Source organism: Carcharodon carcharias, chromosome 5 (assembly GCF_017639515.1).
Source record: "Carcharodon carcharias isolate sCarCar2 chromosome 5, sCarCar2.pri, whole genome shotgun sequence".
NCBI classification, from domain to species: domain Eukaryota; kingdom Metazoa; phylum Chordata; class Chondrichthyes; order Lamniformes; family Lamnidae; genus Carcharodon; species Carcharodon carcharias.
This window is the reverse complement of record NC_054471.1, coordinates 163,084,655-163,105,852: the sequence shown is the minus strand read 5'-3', so window position 1 is coordinate 163,105,852 and position 21,198 is coordinate 163,084,655. Positions and strand designations below refer to the sequence as shown.

Sequence of the window (21,198 nt, the reverse complement as noted above, 5' to 3'; positions counted from 1 at the left end):
CAGTTTAAAAAATGTTAGTTTTGACTTTGGTGCTATGACAGGACATTGCTTGCCTGAAGATACTCAAATAAAACTGTGGGAAAAGATGGATATGAGCTTGGAGGCAACAGCAAATTCAAGTATAAAGAGGGAAAAAAGTGGGGGAGGGGTGCGGAAAGAGTTTGCTTGGAAAGAAGCCAACTTTTTCCTGAGGAGGGGATGCCAATTGTGGCTTTGAAAGGGAATGGTCACTGTCCAAAGAGGGAATCATTTTGAATGGCAACTCTCAGAGGCCCATGAAGGGAAGCTAGCGGGCATCTCTTTACTAGGAAATGAATTCAATGAAGTGGGAGACAGGTCACTTGGACAAGGTAAAGTCATAAGGGAAGATGGGACAGAGACGAGAAAAACAGATACAGGTTCACAGTTGGAGCATGGGGAAAGAGGTAGGGACAGGAAGCAGATGATCTCAATCTTACGTGACCACCAAGTATATGAGCTCCTTGAACTTGTTGGGGGGTAAGGATAGAGAGATGGGTGTCAAGATATCTTTTAACTATGGTCTAGATTTTCTTGGTTGGAAATTGTTACTGGGTATTACAATCACTATTCAAACCAAAGTGATATAAAATGACAACCAAGGAGAGTGAAACCAAGAGAGGAGAGAAACAACATGCATTTATACAGTATGTCCAAAAGTGATTTCCAATTAATGAAATACTTTTGAAATGTCGTCACTCTTTTTTGGCAAATCCAGCAGCCAATTTGTGCACAGCAAAGCCTCTCAAACAGCACTGTGGTGATTTGATTTTAATGGTATTGGTATAGGACCAGCTGTTGACCAGGAAACATGAAGGATCCCCCTGCTCTTCTGCCAATTGTGCCATAGAACTTTTTACATACTCATACAAAACACTGATTGTTTGCCTTGAAAACAAACTAGGCATCGCTTCAGTTTAACATCTCATCAAAAAAAAGCACTCCCTCCTTATGGCTTTGAACCTTCATAGAATCACAATGATTACAGCACACAAGTCTGGTCAACTCCTGGAGTGGGGCTGGAACCCATGACCTTTTGATTTAAATCAAGAAATCGACCATTAAACAAATGCTTCACATTACAAACAACTCAAATTTAACACTTAATTTGGATCTTCAAATTAAATCCAAGATCAGCAGGAAAAGAAAGTAAACTCCAAAGAAGGTGATATTGCCTATGCTAAATGCAATATTATACAGTTTGCCAACTCAGTTAAAAGAACTGGTACTTTGTAAACAAGTCCACCTCAGAATACATACAGAATTCTTGCACAGATACATAGCAACACAGCTTTTCATAAGGAAATGTATTTAGCCAAGCATACTTGTGCACAAATCAAATGTTTGAGCTTGTATTCACATACAGCACACTGGGCGAAGTTTACCTTCTTGAAGACAGATAGTAAAGTATTAGATTGCCAAGGATTGTCACTGAATTCAAGCTTGCTTAGCGCTCTGGTATGGGAATTTTGATGATGTGCTGCCTTCCTGCCTCAGGAAGTACCGTCAATACTAAAAAACAGCAAAGCGACATAATTAGGCTTTGCGAGAAGTTTTAAACAATTATACAATTCTAAATAAAAGTTAATTTTAGTCATAGATCGCCCTAAATTATTTAGCACTAGCTGATTCTTAAGACTCGTCACATTTAACAGTATCAGTTATCCCTCCACAAAAAATTTAATTTGCCACCATACATCAAGTACCAACAAGAAAAACTAGTGGAAGTAATTGCAGACTTTATCCTTCTTCGATTCAAGAATTAAGCAGTGCTTACTTGCAGTCAAGTTATCTCCAAAAAGGCATGACTGGTAATGAAAGCTCTGAACCAAGCAACAGGCTTCATGATCACAACCTGAACCAGGCCAACCTGTGGTGCTCCTGTCATTCTAACCTGTTGAGGCCTGATTTTTTTTTTGACACCTCCAATAGTCTAGTGAATAGCAGTCAATGTGGGAGGCAACAGGAGGGCACGACTCCACCTGTTCGATGTCCCGGATTTTCTTTTTAAGAACAGAAATCCCAAACAGACTGCTGAAAATCATATGATCCAAAGGTGTTCTGCAAAGCAGTCCCCCAGTCTGCATTTGGTCTCCCCAACGTAGAGACCAGAACACCTTCAGTCTGTCTGAAAGCATGACTCAGACCTGCCTGTCGCTTGCCATTTCAACACACCATCCTTTCTTACCCACATGTCTGTCCTTGACCTGCAATGTGCCAGTGAAGCCCAGCACTGGAGGAACTGGAGGAACAGCACCTCATCTTCCAATTAGGCACCTTACAGACGACCGGGCTTAACATTGAATTCAACAACTTCAGACCATGAACACTCTCCTCTACCTTCACCTTCTCTAAAATTTATTTTTATTTAGTTATTTTTTTCATTTATTCATTGTTTTTTCCTTCTTTTAAACCACTAATCTCCTTTTCTATCCTTTTTCCCCAACCACACCCCTACAAGGGTCATCTTTGCTTGTTCCAAGTTGTAATTTCAGAGTGCTGATCCTTGTTCTTCTATTCACACATTCTGCATTATCTTTTACCAATGACCAGTACCTTCTTTAGCCCTTACCACTACCATTAACATTCCCTTTGTCTTGTATCCATGGCATCTTTGTCAATCACTCCTTAGCCCCCACCTATCACTGACCTTCTAAGCAGCTTCACTTGCTCCACCCCCCTTAGAAAATATAACTTCATCACATTTCTACTTTTTAGCTCTGAAGAAGGGTCATATGGGCTCGAAACATTAACTCTGTTTCTCTCTCCATAGATGCTGCTAGACCGGCTGAGTTTTTCCAGCATTTTCTGTTTTTATTTCAGATTTCTAGCATAAGCAGTATTTTGCTTTTACCTTGGTATTTGGACTGTCTGGAATTCAGAAACAATGGTGAATTTGAGAATGAGTCATGGCAGGAGTAGATGGAGGAAGGAGTTTAATCTAAGGCAACAGTCAGTCCCCATAAAAGGTGCTAGATCAAACCCATAAATGGGCATAGGCGTGGCAAATAAAATTCACTAAAAGCAAGGCTAAGATGCTGAATACGGGATGAATTGTGTCAGATGTATGCTATGAATGACGCAGAACAAGATTAAAAAAGTGAGGTTGATAGGAATCAAGAAGGGTGGAATCGGCACCAAATCACTGATGGGCTGTAATAAATAAAGCAAATAGATTGTTCAACTGCAATCACTAAACCAGTAGGATGCAAGTCAGAAAATATCAAACTGTACAACGTGCATGTTAGACCACACCTAAAATATCAATTTTAGTCACCCAATGCAAGGAAGACACAATCAAAACATATCTCCCAGCTTCAGGAGAGTAAGCTATGAAGAAAAGGGGGAACCTTGCAGAGGTATACCAAGATATTAAATGTTGTGGAATATATAGATCCAGATTGAGCAAGGGCAATTGGATCTTGGAGGCACAGGCTAATTAGTGCAATGTCAACTTAATAGTAAAATTCTTCCTGACATTAGTGAATAGAGCATTCAAACATTTGGAGGAAGCTTTTACAGGCGATAATGGATGTGGAGACCTGAGGCACATGGCAAAGGAAAGCAGGTGGGAATATCCATGCTAGGTTCACTGATGTCACACAAAAGGCAACAGCAGAACTCAAGTAGATCAGAGATTAAAAGAAAAATTGATCAATTCAGCATTTAAAAAAAATCTGATCAGCCCCAAAATTGAGTTACTTCTATGCAACTCTTTCAGTGGTTTCATACAAAATGAAATTTAATTAGTAGAGTGCTTCCTTTATGTTCACTAGCAATAAGCAAATCCATTTCTGCTGCCTGTGTGATGATCCAGATGCCATGTTCCCAATTCCCCTCCTGGAATTCCTAGAGTTGCAGTCTCTCCTTCCAACTTTAGTGTAGTTATAACTACCTCTATGCTATTGGCTGATGAGCTCCAATTGAAAATTAACAACCCACTTCAAAGCTAATGTTCCTATCACATGGAATATAAACAAAATGCTGAGCTCTGAAGAAGTCATACTGACTTGAAACATCAACTCTATTTCTCTCTCCACAGATGCTGCGAGACCTGCTGAGGTTTTCCAGCATTTTCTGTTTATATTACAGATTTCCAGCATCCACAGTAGTTTGCTTTTATTCTTATGACCCGGGTATAATTTTCTTGTTTGTTATTAGGAAACTGCTTACTATGAACAAAATAAGAAATAAAGAATCTGTTCCCCTGAAATGAAGTGACAAATTAGAAACACAGGAAAACATTACCCATTAGTGGTTATTGTAAATGAAGTGATTTGGGCATTTGGTAACTTGACCACTAAGTGCAGGATGATTCAATCGTACCCTTTGTGCTGCGACAAGGCAAATATGCTCTTAGGTGATGACAATTGTAATCCAATTCCTTTCTATGAGAACAGCGAGTCTGATTTCTAAGCAAATCAGAAGGATGAAGGTCAGAGATGAGCAGCAGGAGTGGAAGTAATTGGATAGCTCTTTCAAAGAGCCAGCACAAGCACAATGGACCAAATGAACTCTTCTGTGCTGGATGATTCTTTTAGAATGGCTCAGTCAGCGAGAAGAAGCTGATTTCTCAAGTCCATTCTACATTGATTTCCATGTATAGACAAGTTCATAGAGCGGAGGTTTGGGCTTTTGTACAAAATGGGAAAAAATTCAGAGGAGAAATTGTTTGAAGTCAGTTTTTAGGCTTCAAAAGGTGGAGACATTGGTTTGAGAAATCTTTTCCGTCTGGAAAATATCAGCACAAAATACTCCCAGTTAAAGGTAAAGCACAACAGAGCACTTACAGCACAGTAACAGGCCATTTGGCCCAACAGGTCCATGTCAGTGTTTACATTCCGCACAAGATGTGGATTAAATCATTTTCTGCTCCACCCATGTTTTACCCTCAACCTCACATTAACATTTTCACTTGCCATTTACCAGGCACTTGTACATGACCTCTTAATTGCAATGTTATCTTTTTGTTCGCATTAATTTACCACCTGGTTAGAGAAGCTGAAAACAGGTCCATTCACCTGGATAGTTTGTTTGCAAATGAAATAGCTCATTCACTAACAAGTAGTAAGGCAAAGCACAAAAATGAACAATTATAGCAAGTCTTACTAACTAGCCTTGGGCTCCTAGCCAGATGTGCTTTTGAAGTACATGCACTATTAGTTAGAGACAATGGTTAGTTACCAACACCGCAAACTGGCCACCTGGGATAATTATGTAGCTTGCTCCTGGCTTAGTCTCATTCCGCTGAGCTTTCCATTATTGAAGTCCAAACCACAATGTGGGACAATAGCACAGGGCTGACAACCAAAAGGAGGATCCAAAACAAAAATAGAAACAGAAATACCTGGAAAAACTCAGCAGGTCTGGCAGCATCGGCGGAGAAGAGTACAGTTGAAGTTTCGAGTCCTCATGACCATTCAACAGAACAAAGTAAAAATAGGAGACGGGTGAAATATAAGCTGGTTTAAGGGGGAGGTGGTTGTTGGGACAAGCAAGCAGTGATAGGAGGAGATAACCAAACGCTTTTTGGTTATCTCCTCCTATCACTGCTTGCTTGTCCCAAAGACCAACCTTCCCCTTCTCCCCACCGCCCCACCAACCCCCCCCCCCCACCCAAACCAGCTTATATTTCACCCCTCTCCGACTTTTACTTAGTTCTGTTGAAGGGTCATGAGGACTCTAATCGTCAACTGTACTCCGCCGATGCTGCCAGACCTGCTGAGTTTTTTCAGGTATTTCTGTTTCTGTTTTTGTTTTGGATCCTCCTTTTGGATTTCCAGCATCCACAGTTTTTTGTTTTTATAACCAAAAGGAGGATAGTGGAAACACGACACTAGGGTATCCAGGAAACAGGAGAAATGTTCCTGTTTCTGGCTTTGTCCCTAAGTACCACTGGATTTGAGTGCAAGATACTGCTGCAGCAAAATGGGGGAAATTAAAATATAACATGTTATATTTCCAATGTGAAAGCCACTGAAAAGTAGGATTAGAAGGACAAACATATTATTCAGAGAAAAATTACAACTAGTCTAAAGTACACCTCCACATGTAGTAAGGCCATAGTGGATCAATTACCCTTTGTGAAATTGCTTAGGGTTGAATATGAGTTTCTTGGATGGAATTTAATGGAACAAAGTTCTGGTCTCCATGGGAACTCTGCCAGTTACATAATCTAGCAAACTGTCTGCACCAAATTATTCTCCAATCAGGGAGTGACACAGTCTTGCACTCAATCAAACACCAAATCAAATTGTTTCAAATTCACTTTTAACCACTTTGGTATCAAAATCAACACGTTTGGTCCTTTGATGGTGAGGGTTCCATGCAGACTAACATGGTTCATGTGCACACTGACAATATATCTTCTATTTAGATAGCACTTTTGCATTAAAAGCACTTCAGAGCAGTGCAATCAAACATGGATGCATGCCAAAAGAGGAGTATTGAGAACAGTGGTCAGAAGTTGCTTTATAAGGAGAATTTTCAAAGGATGAGGTAGAAGGGAAAGTTTTAGGGGACAGTCTGGGGCCAAGCTGGCTTAGGCATGTTCATCAACTGTGGGGTGGAGGGAGTGCACAAAGGTCAGTGGAAGAGTGGGTTGGGGGACTGGAGGGAGTTCCAAAGGTAGAGGAAGTGAGACTATGAAGGATTTAAATAAGAGAATAGGAATTTAAAACTTGAGTGCTGGGGAGCCAGGGCAGATCAGTGAGAATTGTGAGATAGGTTACTGGGACTTGGTGCAAGATAGGATATAAGCAGTGCTTTGGATCAGCTGAAATGTAATGGGAGTAGAGGATGACAGGACAGTCCACAGAGTACTGGAATCATCAAGTCTGGAGGGGAAGGTATGGATGAGGGTTTCAAAGGCAAATGAGTCAAGATGGGGAAGAGGAGGGTAATGTTCTGGAGGTGAAAGGAGACAGTCTTAATGATGGAGATATGAGGTCAGAGGTTCAGCTCATGATCAAATACGTTGAGAAGAGTCTGGTCCAGCTCAAGATAGTGGCTGAGGGGAATTAGTTTTGCCAGCAAGGGTATGGAGCTTGTGGCAAGGGTCAAAGACAATGGCTTCAGTTTCCCCAGTGATTATCTGCAGGGAATTGCAGTTCATGCAAGACTGAATGCACAAGCAGTCTGATAGCACAGTGACTAGGGCTGGGTTGCAAGAGAATGGAGGGGTGGAGATGGAGGCCATCAGCATATTGTGGAAACTGACCTCATCTGGGAATTATGTTGCTGCCAATGGGAAGAATGTAGACAGTGAACAGGTTCACAGATTTGGACAGATTCTGCAGTAGTGGGAAGGTTGAAAGAGAAGCCCTTGCTAGAGGGACACTGACTACAATCAAATACTAAAAGTGGAATGCAGCGAGAGTAGTCCCACTGAGCTGGAAGTTGGAGAATTGTGAAGTTGTTAACAAAAGGCAATAAATATCCTACAAGATATTAATACTTCACATGTCAACATAAGATGTACTTATGCATATGATGGAGCAAACCACCTCTTCAAATTCAAAGGAACAGTTCTGTTAATTACATCAGGAGAAGCAAACCACTAAATTAAACTAATCAGGAAAGCCCGAATGGATTTTGCTATGGAAAGGAAAGGCTGATAAATAATCTGGTAAAGATTTTAAAAATAACATGTTTTGATAGGGTAGACAGAGATGTAAAGATAATGTGTCTACAGGTTCTGGCTGGGGAAGGGAGGGGACACGGAAAAAAAAAGTCCAAAACTAGGGGCCATAAACATAATAGGGTCACTATTAAACCCAATACAGAATTCAGGAGAACCTTCTTATCCAAAGCATGGTGGGAATGTGGAACTTGCTGCCTCAAGGAATAATGTGGCCAATAGTCTAGATGCACTTAAGAGGAAGCAAAATAAGTAAATAAGGGAGAAAAAGAATAGAAGGATATGCTGATAGAGTTGGATGAGGAAGTATGAAGAGAGTTCATGTGGAGCAAAGACCTTTAGGCTGAAAGGGCTGTTTCTGTACTGTAAATTCTCTAATTCAATCTTTTAAGTACATAAAATTGCCCATTTTATAAATTTTAATGTTTCAACATTCTTTCAGGAGTTGGAAATTTAAATTACATGGAAGATTTCCTATCCTTGTTGATTCCCAAATGTCATTAGTGTGCACCTCCATTGTCAGAAAAACGCTACACTACTGAGTGGGGAGGGGGTGTGGGTGGGGAAGGACAACATTCCAACATGGACACATTGATTGCATCAGCAGTTTTTGGCTGGTAAAGCTCTGCAGAGGCGTGCTTCCCGGTTGTCCGTTCTTTGCTCAATGACCTGTTCGTGCTTTCCCTACACTATTTGCAACTTATATTGATAGCATGGGGGCACAATTTGTTGTAAGAGAGTTGTGTGACGGCCATGTCTTAAGATGACATCTAAACTTCCTGTTAATAAAATCAGAAATTCAGCATTTTCAGCTGTGTATTGCTTGGATGCGATAGCCATCTGCTAATGCCCAGGGGGTAAGGAGTAAACCTATGCCAGGCAAAAATATTTTGAATAGTGCAGTCCTAAATAAAGTAAACAAAAAATGCCAAATCTATATTTGGGCTTGAAAGACCTACATTTATATAGTGTCTATTGACAACCACTAGGTGTCGCAAAGCATTTTACAGTCAATAAAATATAGCGTATACAAATACAATTTTGCTGTTGCTGTGTATTGAGCTAGGATGGGAGGAGTTCTGAAGTGCTCTGTGGCATAAGTCCAATTTAAGGATTCAGGGTGGAGTGTTAGTACTGCACCACAAATTCCAATTCATTGCACCCATGGCACTAGGCCAGCATTATGTGCACTGGAAACTTAACAGCAAAGCACACTCTTATTGCCACACAGAAGCCAATGGTTCTAAAGATCTTCAAAGTAACCCTTCACTTTTGCTGTATTCAGCTCCCTGGCATTACACTGTTGCTTGTTTCTTTTCCTACATTACAACAGTGCCTACACTACATTTCACTGACTCTAAAATGCAGTCTTTCAAGTCTGAATATAGAGTCAGCATTTTATTTGTTCCTTTGTTTCCTTTTTATTTTATTGTTGAGCTGCACTATTCAAAATATTTCTGCCGGACGTAGGCTTACTCCTATGTTTATATAGAGCTATCATGATAGAACATTCCAAGGCACAAAATTTGACTAAGCCTCATCAGGAGGTATCATCAGTTTAGGCTTTAAAGATGCAAATTATAAGGAGAAGAGAGAGCTAGAGAGGGTCTGGGTGGTTTTAGGGCCCTCGGCAATTGAAGGCACAGCCACCAGAAGAGTGATTAAAGATCAGGATTTGAAGGGTGCAGTGATTTCAGAGGGATATAGGGCTGGGAGAGTTGAGAGTTTGGGAGGGGACAAAAAACAAGGATGCAGATTTTTTAAATATTATTACTGGACCAGGAACCAATGTAGGCCAGAAAGCACAGAAGTGATGGGTGAACAAGACATGGTGCAAGTTAGGATACAGACAGCAGTGCTCTGATGAACAGAAAATGGAAGGTCAGCCAGAGGAGCACTGGCAGCAAAGGCATGGCTGAGGAGTTTGAACAGCAGATGAGCTGAGGAAAGGTCAGAGACAGGCCACGTTATAGAGAAGGAAGCAGGCGATTTTGGTAATAGAGCAGATGTGTGGTCGGAAACTGAGCTGAGTGTTAAATAGGATGTTATGTTCAACAGGTGTTCTGACTAAATCACTTTTGGGTTCAATTTCTGCCTATGCCCAGGAGAGGGACTGAATTAACCAAAAACATGAAACCTTGTTGTACGAAGTTAACTGGTACAGTGATCCTTCCTGTGTTGATGACACTGAGCTTTCTGAGCTCTAGCTGCAAAGATGAGGACCCAAAATTAAATGCAGGCCTCTAGAAAAGGTCCAGTATGTACAGCAATGCTTTGCTTCACTGAGCAGAAATGGTCATCCAGTTTATCAAAAAGGTTGCTTCCAGATGCCCAGGAGGATTTCAGACTCTTGGACTCACACCATAGAACTTTCCTGCACTAAATAACTTGTGGCTGGTCAGATGTGAAAGCAAATGAAGCATGCAGCTCAACATTTAAAAGATTTGTTTGGTTTTCATATCCATCCGTTCAATACAGAACTCACTAGCACCCAGTTGCCCAATTGGGTAATGGAGCTTTAATCCTCAAAACAATGCTATTATCATACTGTAAACTAGCCACTTGTATGCGTTGAGATTCTTCAAGGGTATACTATCCACCTGTATTAAATGCAATACAGGAGAACTGAAAGGAATGTACTGGTTCTAGATGAACAGAGCTTCATCATGGAAATATTAAGACAGAAGTTGCAATTGTGGCCAATTTAAATAAACATGACTATTTGATTGAAAAGTGTGCCAAGAGTCCTTCATGGTCTTAACCTTCCACTGGCCTTGCCCCACCCTCCTTCTGCAGCCTCCTTCAATCATGTGGCTTCCAACTCGGGTCTCCTGTTCAAAAATCTGCTTGCCAGCATTCCTCACCAGCAGCAGAGCTTCCAGGTCTCCAACATCCTACTGTTAAACAATTTCCAAATCCCTCTCAACACTCCCCACCCCCATCCAAAAAAACACACTGATTTAAATGCTCACTCCTTGCCTTTAAAGGCTCAAAACATCGATTGTTTTTGATTAAATCCAAATCCTACTCCTGTTCGATCCACTGTCTGTGCAAGGCGTCATGGGATATTTTATTACATTGTGCTATTTTCTACTATCTTCTGGGTGTATATCGAATTTATTTTTCAAACTTATAATGAGCTGGCAGATTTTTAAAGGAAGATCAGTGGGGTATAAATTGTCATCTGTTTTGGAATTGCTCTGCAATTGCACACTCCATGCAAAGTAGGTAAATATGCAGATGACACCTATCTAGAGGAACTTACATTTATGTAGTATATTCTACATTCTCAGGATCTCTCAAGCAGGTTAGTGAATGGATTACTTAAGTCATATATAATTTTATGTAGTCAAACAAGTTATGCAGAGTGAAGTCCTCCAAATAGAAAATGAATAAGCAGATAACCAGTTTCAGAAGTGCTGGCTGAGGGTAAAATGTCAGCCAGGGGACAAGGAGATCACCCTCTTCTTTTATATTATTGATTTTGGAGGTATGGTCTCGCGCAGGTGAATGATGGTAGCTCCCTGGAGCATCAGTCTAGATTGCAAGTTCCAAGACGATAATGACAGACTGAACCATTGGATTGGTTAAAGATAAGAAGCAAAGAGTAGGGATAAAGAGGATACTTTTATATTGGCAGCCTGTAATGAGTGGAACGCTGCAAGGATAACGGAGGTCTCAGCTATTTACAATCTAAATTAATGACACAGAGGAATACACCAATGAACATACCCAACCTTGATGATACAAGCTTGCTGGAACGTAAGCTGTGAGGAGGACACAAAGAAGCCACAAAAAGATAAAAGACAAGTTACACAAGTGGGCAATAAGCTGGCAGATGAGTTTAATGAGGTTACTCGCTTTGGTAAGAATAGAAAAGCAGAATTTTTTAAAAAGATGTGAAATTGTAAATGTTAATGTTCTAAAGGACTTGGATGTACTCGTACAAGGAGCACAAAAAATTAGAAAGGCAAATAGCATTGGCTTTTACTGCAAAGGGACTGGAGTACAAGAATAAGAATTCTTGCTAGAATTCCACAGGGCATTGGTGAGACAATGCCTGGAGCACTGTGCACAGTTTTGGTCTCCATATTTAAAGAAGGATATACTTGCCTTGGAGGCAGTGCATTGAAGATTTAGTAGATAGGGGTTGTTCCCCTGGCTGGGGAATCTAGAACACAGGAGCACAATCTCAGGATAAGAGGATAATCATTTGGGACTGAGTTGAAGAGAAATTACTTCACCCAAAGGGTTGTGAATCTTTGGAATTCTCTACCCAGAAAGAGATAAATGCTCTATCGTTGGATGTATTTAAGGCCGAGAGAGATTTTGGGGAATCAAGGAGCAAACAGCACACACGGAAGTGGAGCAAGGCCAAAGATCAGCCATGATCATAATGAATGGCAGAACAGGCTCAAGGGGCCAAATTGACTCCTCCTGCTCTATTACTTATACTCTTATGAATCTACAACCTGAATTGGAGCAAGAATGCTACCCATTATGAATTGAAGAGGAGACAGTAAGATCTTAAAGAGTTCAGAGTTGGCGCTTGGGTTCATCAGTGGTTAATAAAATCAAAATGGATAAATGCAAAATATTACCATCCTTGGGGGGGGGGGGGGCAGAATCCATCCACTATACAAGTGGGGCTGAAGTTGCCAATGGGGAGATTGAAACCAATACAAAGCATTAGTTCACTCAGTTCCAAACAGTCAGATAAAGCAATAAAAGTAATGTAATGCTAGGGTTTACTGGGAGATTTTGTGTTCAAATACTCAAAAAAGTCACACAGAATGTTTCATGTCCAAACTCAGGTACAACCTGAAACTACTGCATACACTTCTGCTCCATCACAAGGGCATGAACCAGCCTATAGAGGCAGTGCAGATGAAAAATATTATGCCAAACTCCAGTAAAGGAGGAAAGACTTGAAAAACCAGGGCTGAAGATCTCCAAATTTAGATGTGTTAGACGGAAACTCTGATATAACGTTACATTGAATAGAATAAAGAACATAAACTCTTAATACACAGAAATGGGACAACAGAATCAGGTTCAGAGTCGAGGGTCAAGGTTAAGGCAATGCCAGAAGTATTTATTTATGTGGCATCTGGTCAATACCAGAAATGGACTATTTGGAAGAAGGACTGACCTGGTGGATTGAACCCCAATTTCTAATGCAAGAGGACAAATGAGTGGAAGGGCATTATTCATGAGCACCCATTTGGTGACCTTGCAAAATCTAAAGTTTGAGTGCTCCTTCAAGCTGCCAAGAGTAATGATGTGCCTTTCCAGAATAAAACAGTTACAAGAACAAAGAGGGAGGTTCCAGTAAATTTAATTATATAACTGTTAAAGCTTGGCCACAGGGAGTAATTGAACAAGACAATGATACATCTTTTAAAACATGAGTAATAATAGTGAGCCAAGGGGAAATAGAGCTGTAATATTAATTTTAGATTGATTTAGCAAGTAGCTGGCATATACACAATGGGCTGAACAGCTGCAATCTTCCATGATTCTAAACATCAGGTACAACACTGAAGAAAACGTGCAAGAAAATTGTTCAGCAACCCAAAGTGCAAATAATGGAAACATTTGTGAGGACTGGTGGGGAAAACAGGTGGGGGCCAGAAAGATTTGCTTTTAAAAGCACAAGCATACAAATGCGACAAATTTTGCCATTGTGACAAGCAGCTGTTTGACTTCTCTTTCCTGCATTTGTCACAATTTCCTTCAACAATACTTCAGAAGCTGTTCCTCCCTCAATGATTCAGCATGTTTATCTAATAGCATGAACAGACCAGGAAGGCCCCAGATTTGTTGCTGAGACTATGCTGAGTTAGCCGTCACCCAGGGCAGCGGTATGGTACTGTGGTTAACTTCACAACCCCAGGTGCAGGGAGAGGCAGGACAAAAAGTGAGATGAGGTTTCTACTGGAAGTGCACATGGAAGGAAGCTAGATTGGATACAGCTGTGAACCACCAACCCCATCTTCAAATCCTATGGCAAAAGATCATCAGAAAAACAGGCACCTGGGTGAAATACATGAAGACACTTGCCACTATCAGGTCTAAAACCAGAGGTCAAATACAAGATAGCTACCACTACATCTGATAAGGAATTCAGGAAGAGCTGAAAGAATAGTTAGAATACAGAATCTGATTGTAGAAGAGATGCACTTAGGGAGAAGCTATACAAGTACATGATGGACAAATTAATAGGTCATGCAGATCAGATTAGACGAAGCAAGGTGAGAGGATGATTGTGGACAGTATAAAAACAGGAAAAGTCCAGCTGGGCCAAATGGCTTCTTTCTGTGATGTCAATTCTATGTAATTTGCAACTAGAAGTGATGCCCTATTCCTTCAAGTGGGAGAGTTTTGGGGGCTGCAGGGATGGAGGCACAGGGGGGTGAAGGCAACAAAATTAACAAGATTCAGCCTGAAGTGCAGCAACAGAATCACTTACTCAGTATGGATTTTTTTTTAAATACCCAGGAAAAGAGTGACACCATCTGGGGTTTGGACTTTGCGACTGCTGTTAATGCTGCTCACAATCAGCTAGCACAGTAAAGTGCAGTCAGCAACTAAATTTTCATTCCATGGCACTGAACTGAAAAGCTAATCCTGGATTGTTCCAGCTCTACAGCAGACTCAAATGTTAATCAAGTGTTAACTATACATTTATTATAAAGATGTAGTTCATAAGAACTAGTCACTTTCAAGTTGTACCTTTACATTCACCCAGCTTCCAGAAACACACTATAATATACTTAGTTATATTGCTTTTTCTATATTTGCAGACCCCAGGTGCATAACTTAAATGGAGCATATGTAATGTCAGTTTTCTTTCTACCTGAAACTCATTTGTTAAACCAAATGCCTGTAATTTTATACCAACTAGGATACAATGCAAGAGAATGCATACTGCACTAATCTTCTGTCAGTATTACAGTAGATCTTTAAAAAAAAAGACAGACAGTCTCACTGCTAGCTAGCTTTCCGAATGGAAATACCAATTCTATAGCCTTAACTTAGCAAAGAGTGTGTTCGGAGGCATAAAATTGAACACATCAGCACTGCAAGTTTCTGCATCACACACAATATCAGAGACTGAATGCCTGCCTCTGATTTGATCTCGTCACAAATAAGCCAAGATACTGATCTACAGCCTAAAAACTAATTTGCATTTATAAAGCACCTTACAAGGACAAACAAAATTTGACACCAAGCCATATTAGATATTAGGCCAGGGGGTCAAAAGCTTGGTCATAGTAGCATTTGAAGGACGCCTTACAGGCAGAAAGACGGGTGAAAAGGTGTAGGCAGGGAATTCCAAAAAGTCTTAAGGCAGCTGAAGGCAGGCCACCAAAGGTTAAGTGGGGATATGTAAGTGGCCAGAATTTGAAGAGCACAGAAATTTCAAAAGGTTTGTGGGGCTGAGAAGGGAGTTCAGGTAGTGGCAATGCCATTGGGGCGGGGGGGGGGGGGGGGGGGGGGGGGGGGGGGGGGGGGGGGGGGGGGGGGGGGGGGGGGTGGATTTGAAAACAAGGGATGAGAATTTTGAAATCAAGGTTTTGCTTAAATGAGAGCCAATTGCGAGCACAAGGGAATGGGTGAGTAGGAAATAATGCGAATAGATAAAATGCAAGTTAGGTCTTAGGCAGCAGTTTTGAATTACCACAACTTTGTGTAAGGAAGGACTAGGGGAGGCTGGCCAGGAATATATTTGAATAGTCAGGTCTAGAGGCAACAAAGGCTTGAATGGGGTTTTCAGCAGGAGAGAAGCTGAAGCAGGTGATGCTGCAGAGGTAGAAATAGGATTTTGACTAACCTGCAACTAACTCCATCATTCACAGAAACAGCAAAATTATTTTGTGTAGCCATAAATGACACATGTCTAATGAGTAGCACCACTGGAGATTTAATTCAACTGGCGAAACAGAGAATGAATTTTAAAAAATAAATGTAGTTATAAAACGAACTTTGAACTGAAATGTGCACTTCCAATTGCACTTTAAGATTACTCTGGGAAATGTTGGAAAGTTCAGGGACATTCTGTTCAACAGCAAATGATGCTGTGAACACTAGATTTGTGTGGATGTATCATACATAAGCACGTAGCAAAGACATCACAAACAAATCTTGGAAAGAGCATAAAATGCGAATGATTAGGCACCAACTACAAGTAACTTAACAATAAGTATTCCTTGCAAAAATGATAGCAAGACTAGAGAACAGAAACTCCAGGCTAAGATAGGTAGACTGCCTTCCTGTTAATTACTTTTAATACTACACTTAGGAACAGCAAATTCAGCTTAGCTTTGCCATGTTTAAACAAAGACAAATCTTGGCTGCTTTTCCAGCAGTTTTCAGAGGTACTTTGCATTCTCAGACTCCAATGTGAAATAAGCATGTGAATTCACTGGTTAAATAAATCAAGCTTGCTCGAACAGAATCATTACAATCCTGTTGGAAAATGTAAATTACATACAGAAGGTAACCTTGCCATACAGATAAAGGATTGCATGAGGGTTAAAACAATCTGTCACTTTAATGGAAAACAATAACAGACTAGCCATTATTTTATTTGTAGGTCTGTTAATTCCAGTAAGGGAGGTCTGAGTCCCTCCTTTACAATCACTGAAAACTCCAGAGCAGCTTCTTTACAGGCGCTGTGTTACAGCCGAGCTAAGCAGCCCCAAGAAAACAACTTGCTATAAACTGGTACACCTTGTTCACTACATGGTTTCCCAGCATCTCAGAGATTGCGGGATTTGAATTTACAGACCCTGCTATTTGAAGTCATACAGGGCAACACATGAGTCAATAACTTAGTAGCGATTGGGAGATCAGGCACAAAGTTTTTGTACCAGTAATAAAACTTAAGTTTTTCCAAAAACATTAACAACTCTACACCCTTTTTAAATAAAAAAGCATATTCAACAAGCAATTCATTCTGGTTAGCAGTACACGGACATCAATTACCCAATCTAAACTGATGATTGTTAATTTTTTGAAACTTAAAATATGTGATTATTAGTTTGAAAAAATCTTTCATATTTTACATGCTTCTTCATCTGGACAAGTCACTGACGGCAAAGTCATCTGAAAACATGGAGCATTATAATCATGTCCATTGAAACAGTTCACCCTCACTGTTGAACTGAGCAGTATCAGCCCAACCTCAACATGTGCTGCAACACAACATGGTTCACCAAAATAAGAGCAGCAAAATTTGTTCAAGGCAATCATTGCTAAACCAACAACCACAAAAGTTCATCTTTCCTAAAGTTAAATGGACAATGATCACCCTACAAAGCTGCATTCTAAATTGATATTGACACCAAAATTAAAATTGCAAAGAGCTAACAGATAAAAGAACATAGATACTGCAGATTGACAAAAAGTGCTCTCAACTTTCAAAAGCTCAATTTTGCTCTGTATTTCGTAGGTTCCATGTTTCAGTGTAAAAATCAGGAAATGTAAATAACACATAGCAACAGCACAAAAATAACAAGCAATGCAAAGATCGTGTGCGTTTATCTGTGGCAGGTGCCCCTTCCATGACTCAACACCTTCCCCTTCCAGCAAAAGAAAGCGTAATCCACAGAGATAATCTGCTAAATGTATACAGTTTAAACAAAACATGCTTTTAAAAAAGAGCAGGTTGGCTGGCACACAGAGAAGTGTGACCCTTCACCAGAACCAATCTCCTTCAGACATTGGTCAACCCACTACATGTTCTTCTATTAAAATGTTCAGACATCTAGCATTCATGTGTTTTCTTAGTGAAAATATTCAAAAAAATTGAAAGAGACAAATCGATTTTTCAGTCAACAGAACCAAAGTATGAGTGGAATTGGCTCTGTTCAAGGTAAGTCTTGCTACGCAACTTCGGGAGTAGACAGCACAAAAGCAGCATGCTAGACTCGAATAGGCCATGTGTTCAAACCCCACCCCAGGGACTCTATCCAATAACCTAGGCTGACTTTGCCACTGCAGTACTCATCTTTTGGATGAGACAAGGCGAGACATTAAACTAAGGCCCCCGTCTAATCTTGCGGATCTTTTCAGATTAGGATCCGATGGCATCATTTTGAAGAGGAACAGAGGAGCTCTGCCCTGCCCACCCCAAAAAGCTCACCAATATTTACCCCAATTTGTGGGATCTTGCTGTGCACAAAATTAATTGGCTGCCGTGATTCCTGCATTACAACCACGGCTACACTTCAAACAAAAACTTCACTTGCTGTGAAGCGCTTTGGGACATGTCGAGGTCATGAAAAGCACTGGACAAACACAAGTTTTTTCGCCCTCTCCACAGGAACAGACGAGTAGACACTTACTGTGAAGTGGCGATGACGCAGCAATTTAAAAAAAACCAACAGCCCGGATGGCGCCGACTACATCCGGGTCACACCGCTCCCCACTTCCGCTTTCTCGATCCTTTTTTTCCCCCTTCGATTTATTTCTCCATCACGAAAATAAAAATAAAAAGCGCCCGTTCTGATTCTGCCGAAAGCTCACCTGATAACTTGAACAAGGGGCAGCGGCCGAACTATCCGGTCCCGCTATTCCGGCGTCAGCCGCCGACTCACCCCCCAGACGATTCACCCCTACTTTAGTTCGTCGAAAAATACGCCATCCTAATAGCTGTGCGCCTGCGCAGTAATCTCTTTTAAAGATGACCGTCCCGAGCAGTGCGCATGCGGTGTTTTTTTTCCTTCCTCCCCCCCCCCCATTCCCCCACTGGCATTGGTTTCGCCTGGCCAGCCGGGAGTTGTAGTTCTCCGGGCCGCTCAGCGGAGTGAAGCTGGCGGGAGCTGGGGACTACATCTCCCGGCAGCCACGATACGGCGCCGTCTCCCCGGGGCGGCGGGGAGGGCCAATGGGGGTGCTGGTGCTGCGGTTGCCGTGTGACGGCGGGCCAATGGGAAGGGTTGTTTGTTGCTGAGTGGGGTCGAGTGTTGTATGTGTGTGAGGAGTGTGTTTTTTTTCCTCTCATTCTCTCCGCTCCCCCTCTCTCTTTTTCGCTCTGTGTTTCTTTGGTTGGCGGTCGGCGATTTAAGGGCGGATTTGTGTGTGTGCCCTTGTCAGTCAGACAGCGTGTGTTCGGGTTCGAGGGGGGGGGTGTGTGTTTTAAGGATTTGGTTGTTTCCCCGCCCCCCCTCCCCCCGCTCTCCGCCGTCGATCGCTGTTCGAATGCCGAAGTCAAGCCGGGGCGGACGTCGGGCGGACGGCCCCGGCCTATGAGGCGCACTCGGTTGGCATCACTTTTTTTTTTCTCGCAGCTTTTCCACAGGGGCGGTGAGTGAGGAGCGGCGGCTGAAGGAGGGAGGGAGGGGAGTTGGAGGGGAGGAGGAACAAGTGCCCTCCCCTCTGTTCGGATTAGAACAATGCGGCTGACGGATGGGGGTTCAGAGGAGCCTCCACTTCACCCCCTCTCTCCATCTCCCACTCTTCACACTCTTTAACCCTCTTCTCCCTCCCCCTCCCCCTCCCCCCAATTCCAAACCGGGGAATGCGGGTGTGGGGGGGGGGGGGGTGGTGGGTGTTAGAGACAGAGAGCAGGCCTGGTCTCGGGGCAGTCCTGGTCCTTCTCTCCGAGACGTGTCAAGTGAATGTGTGGGAAACTAGCCGGCCGGCTGGCTGGCCGAGACGAGGTGGACGATCTCAAAGGGCGCCTGGGTTATTAAAAATCATCGCGGCGTACGGCCGCTGAGAAGGATCTTGCCTCTCTCTTTGACCCCCCCCCCCAACTCCTGTTGCCCCACTCCCCTCACCTCTCCCCCTTTCACAGCCCCCGCCCCCCCCATTCCCTCTTCTCCCTTGATCAGTGTTTGAACCATCGGCACTGATGCAGTCCGTGTGTAACTTTGGGATCTGTGGCTGAAATGGCGTCATTGACACAACTAGAGAGATGTTTGTGGTGGTGGGGTGGGGGGGGGGGGGGGGGGGGGGGGGTGAGTTGGGAGGTGGAGAAACGCACCAGTTCCATCGCCCTGAGCTGCACGTTACAACCCCTCCTGATTCTGGTGGTGTTTCAATCTATCCGCCATTCATTTACCCTTTCCTTCTGCCGGTGTGTGTTATGTGCTGGGTAAGGGTGGCATTTGCATGTAAAGCGAGGACAATAATGAGGGGAAATCGCATCGCCACTTACAAAAGATGATCCTGTATTGGCATTGCCTCGGCTGCCATTCATGATCGAGGGGAGGGGGCTCTACTCTGAAAAGAGACGTCGATCACTTCTCTTTCCAAACGGTTTTTTTTGTGTCCCCTTTTCTTTCCTCTTTAGGTGTGAGGAGGGTGACTTACTTGCTTCGGTCGGCGATTTGGCACATTTCGAATCAACATGAAGGTAACAAAAAGAAAAATCAATGTACTGTACATTTTTCTCTGGCTTGTGCGGACAGATTGATCGCTCGGTGTTGCAGTTTAATTAAGGCTTTTCTGGTGTCGAGTTAAGTCGCCTTCTTGTTACACCGGGATTTTTTCCCCCTGCAGATATGTATTCGGTGTAGTTGGAGTATGCTGCATGACAAAGCAACAGCAAATATAAACTGCTTATTTAGTGCGGCAACGTTACAGCTGGAACGGAGAGGTTATCATAGACACGGTTTTATTCCTTTAACTTCCAATCACCTTAAAGCCATGGCAATTGTGATGGAATGATTGCAAGGATCAGTGTGTTTTGTTTCCGCAATCTTGTATCTGCCACATTAGAGTTTTTAAATATTTGATTGAAAAAAAATAGAGGATATCCCAGTGTAAATTTTTCTGCAGGGTTTACAACCGTCAGCGTTTTGGCTGCAGTCATCTCCAGCTTGGTTTCAAACGGCTCAGTAGTATTTTTGTGATACCGCAAAACGTTTTTTTTAAAAGGCGAAGCTTCTCAAACGATGCAGGAAATTTCTGTTTTGTTGTGCAATCCATGTATGGAATCCACTCGGATTAATTTATTTTAAGAGCAGACGAATTAGAGTAAATGCAAGGTTCAAGGCTTGAATTCTGAAAAATGATTACTTGAGGTTAGTTTCGCTTTAGCTGAGCTTTGCAAAAAAAAAATGGCAGTTCTTAGCTATTGTGTCCTATTAAAATCAGCTCGTCAAGTCGGCTGTTGCGTTCCATGTTTACTTCTCAGTGCGGTAAAGCGGCAGTACAGTATTCCTCATGTCACCTTCACAAATTTTGAGCTTCTCAGTTAGGCTTTTGGAAATTCTGATTAGATAAGGCAAGTTGATTGATCCATAATGATTTAAATTTAACACAAATTATCCTTGGCTGAATCAGTGAAGGATAAATAATACAGCAGCTTTGTTATTCACATGAATTTAGCATATATAAATTACAGTAGTAGAAATTTGGTCTTCTGACGGGTGAAACTTCCACTTGGGCTTCTCCAGAGGAAGGGGTCCATTACCCTTGGCTTAAACAACTGTGGTGGCTTATAGACCAACCAGGGTGGTTTTGTAATTGGAGCGGTGGAAAGAAAGGCTTGAAGGTCAGAGTGTACTATGCTGAAGTGCATTGGA

At 42.1% G+C, this 21,198-nt stretch overlaps 2 protein-coding genes across 13 annotated transcripts in view; one reads left to right on the top strand and one right to left on the bottom strand.

Moving 5' to 3' along the window:
• Positions 1-18,331, bottom strand: part of ggps1 (geranylgeranyl diphosphate synthase 1) — a 68,792-nt gene extending 50,461 nt beyond the window's left edge. Inside the window, exons 1-2 of one of the 9 annotated variants that reach the window (XM_041187458.1) lie at positions 18,191-18,329; positions 1,404-1,530 (exon numbers count right to left, since the gene is read on the bottom strand). Coding sequence is in view for 1 of the 9 variants with exons in the window: in XM_041187452.1 (XP_041043386.1) it covers positions 17,818-17,874 (57 nt within the window). In the remaining 8 variants the exon portion in view is untranslated. Of the gene's footprint in view, positions 1-1,403; positions 1,531-17,817; positions 18,146-18,190 lie in introns of those variants that run through there. The other 8 variants (XM_041187459.1, XM_041187453.1, XM_041187460.1 and 5 more) reach the window with 8 other exon arrangements.
• Positions 18,332-18,635: 304 nt separating this feature from the next.
• Positions 18,636-21,198, top strand: part of arid4b (AT-rich interaction domain 4B) — a 170,623-nt gene continuing 168,060 nt past the window's right edge. For 3 of the 4 annotated variants that reach the window (XM_041188092.1, XM_041188094.1, XM_041188090.1), the window contains exons 1-2: positions 18,636-18,970; positions 19,962-20,024. In XM_041188092.1, the coding sequence (XP_041044026.1) occupies positions 20,019-20,024 (6 nt within the window). In that variant the 5' untranslated portion in view covers positions 18,636-18,970; positions 19,962-20,018. The remainder of the gene's footprint in view (positions 18,971-19,961; positions 20,025-21,198) is intronic. The other variant, XM_041188091.1, reaches the window with a different exon arrangement.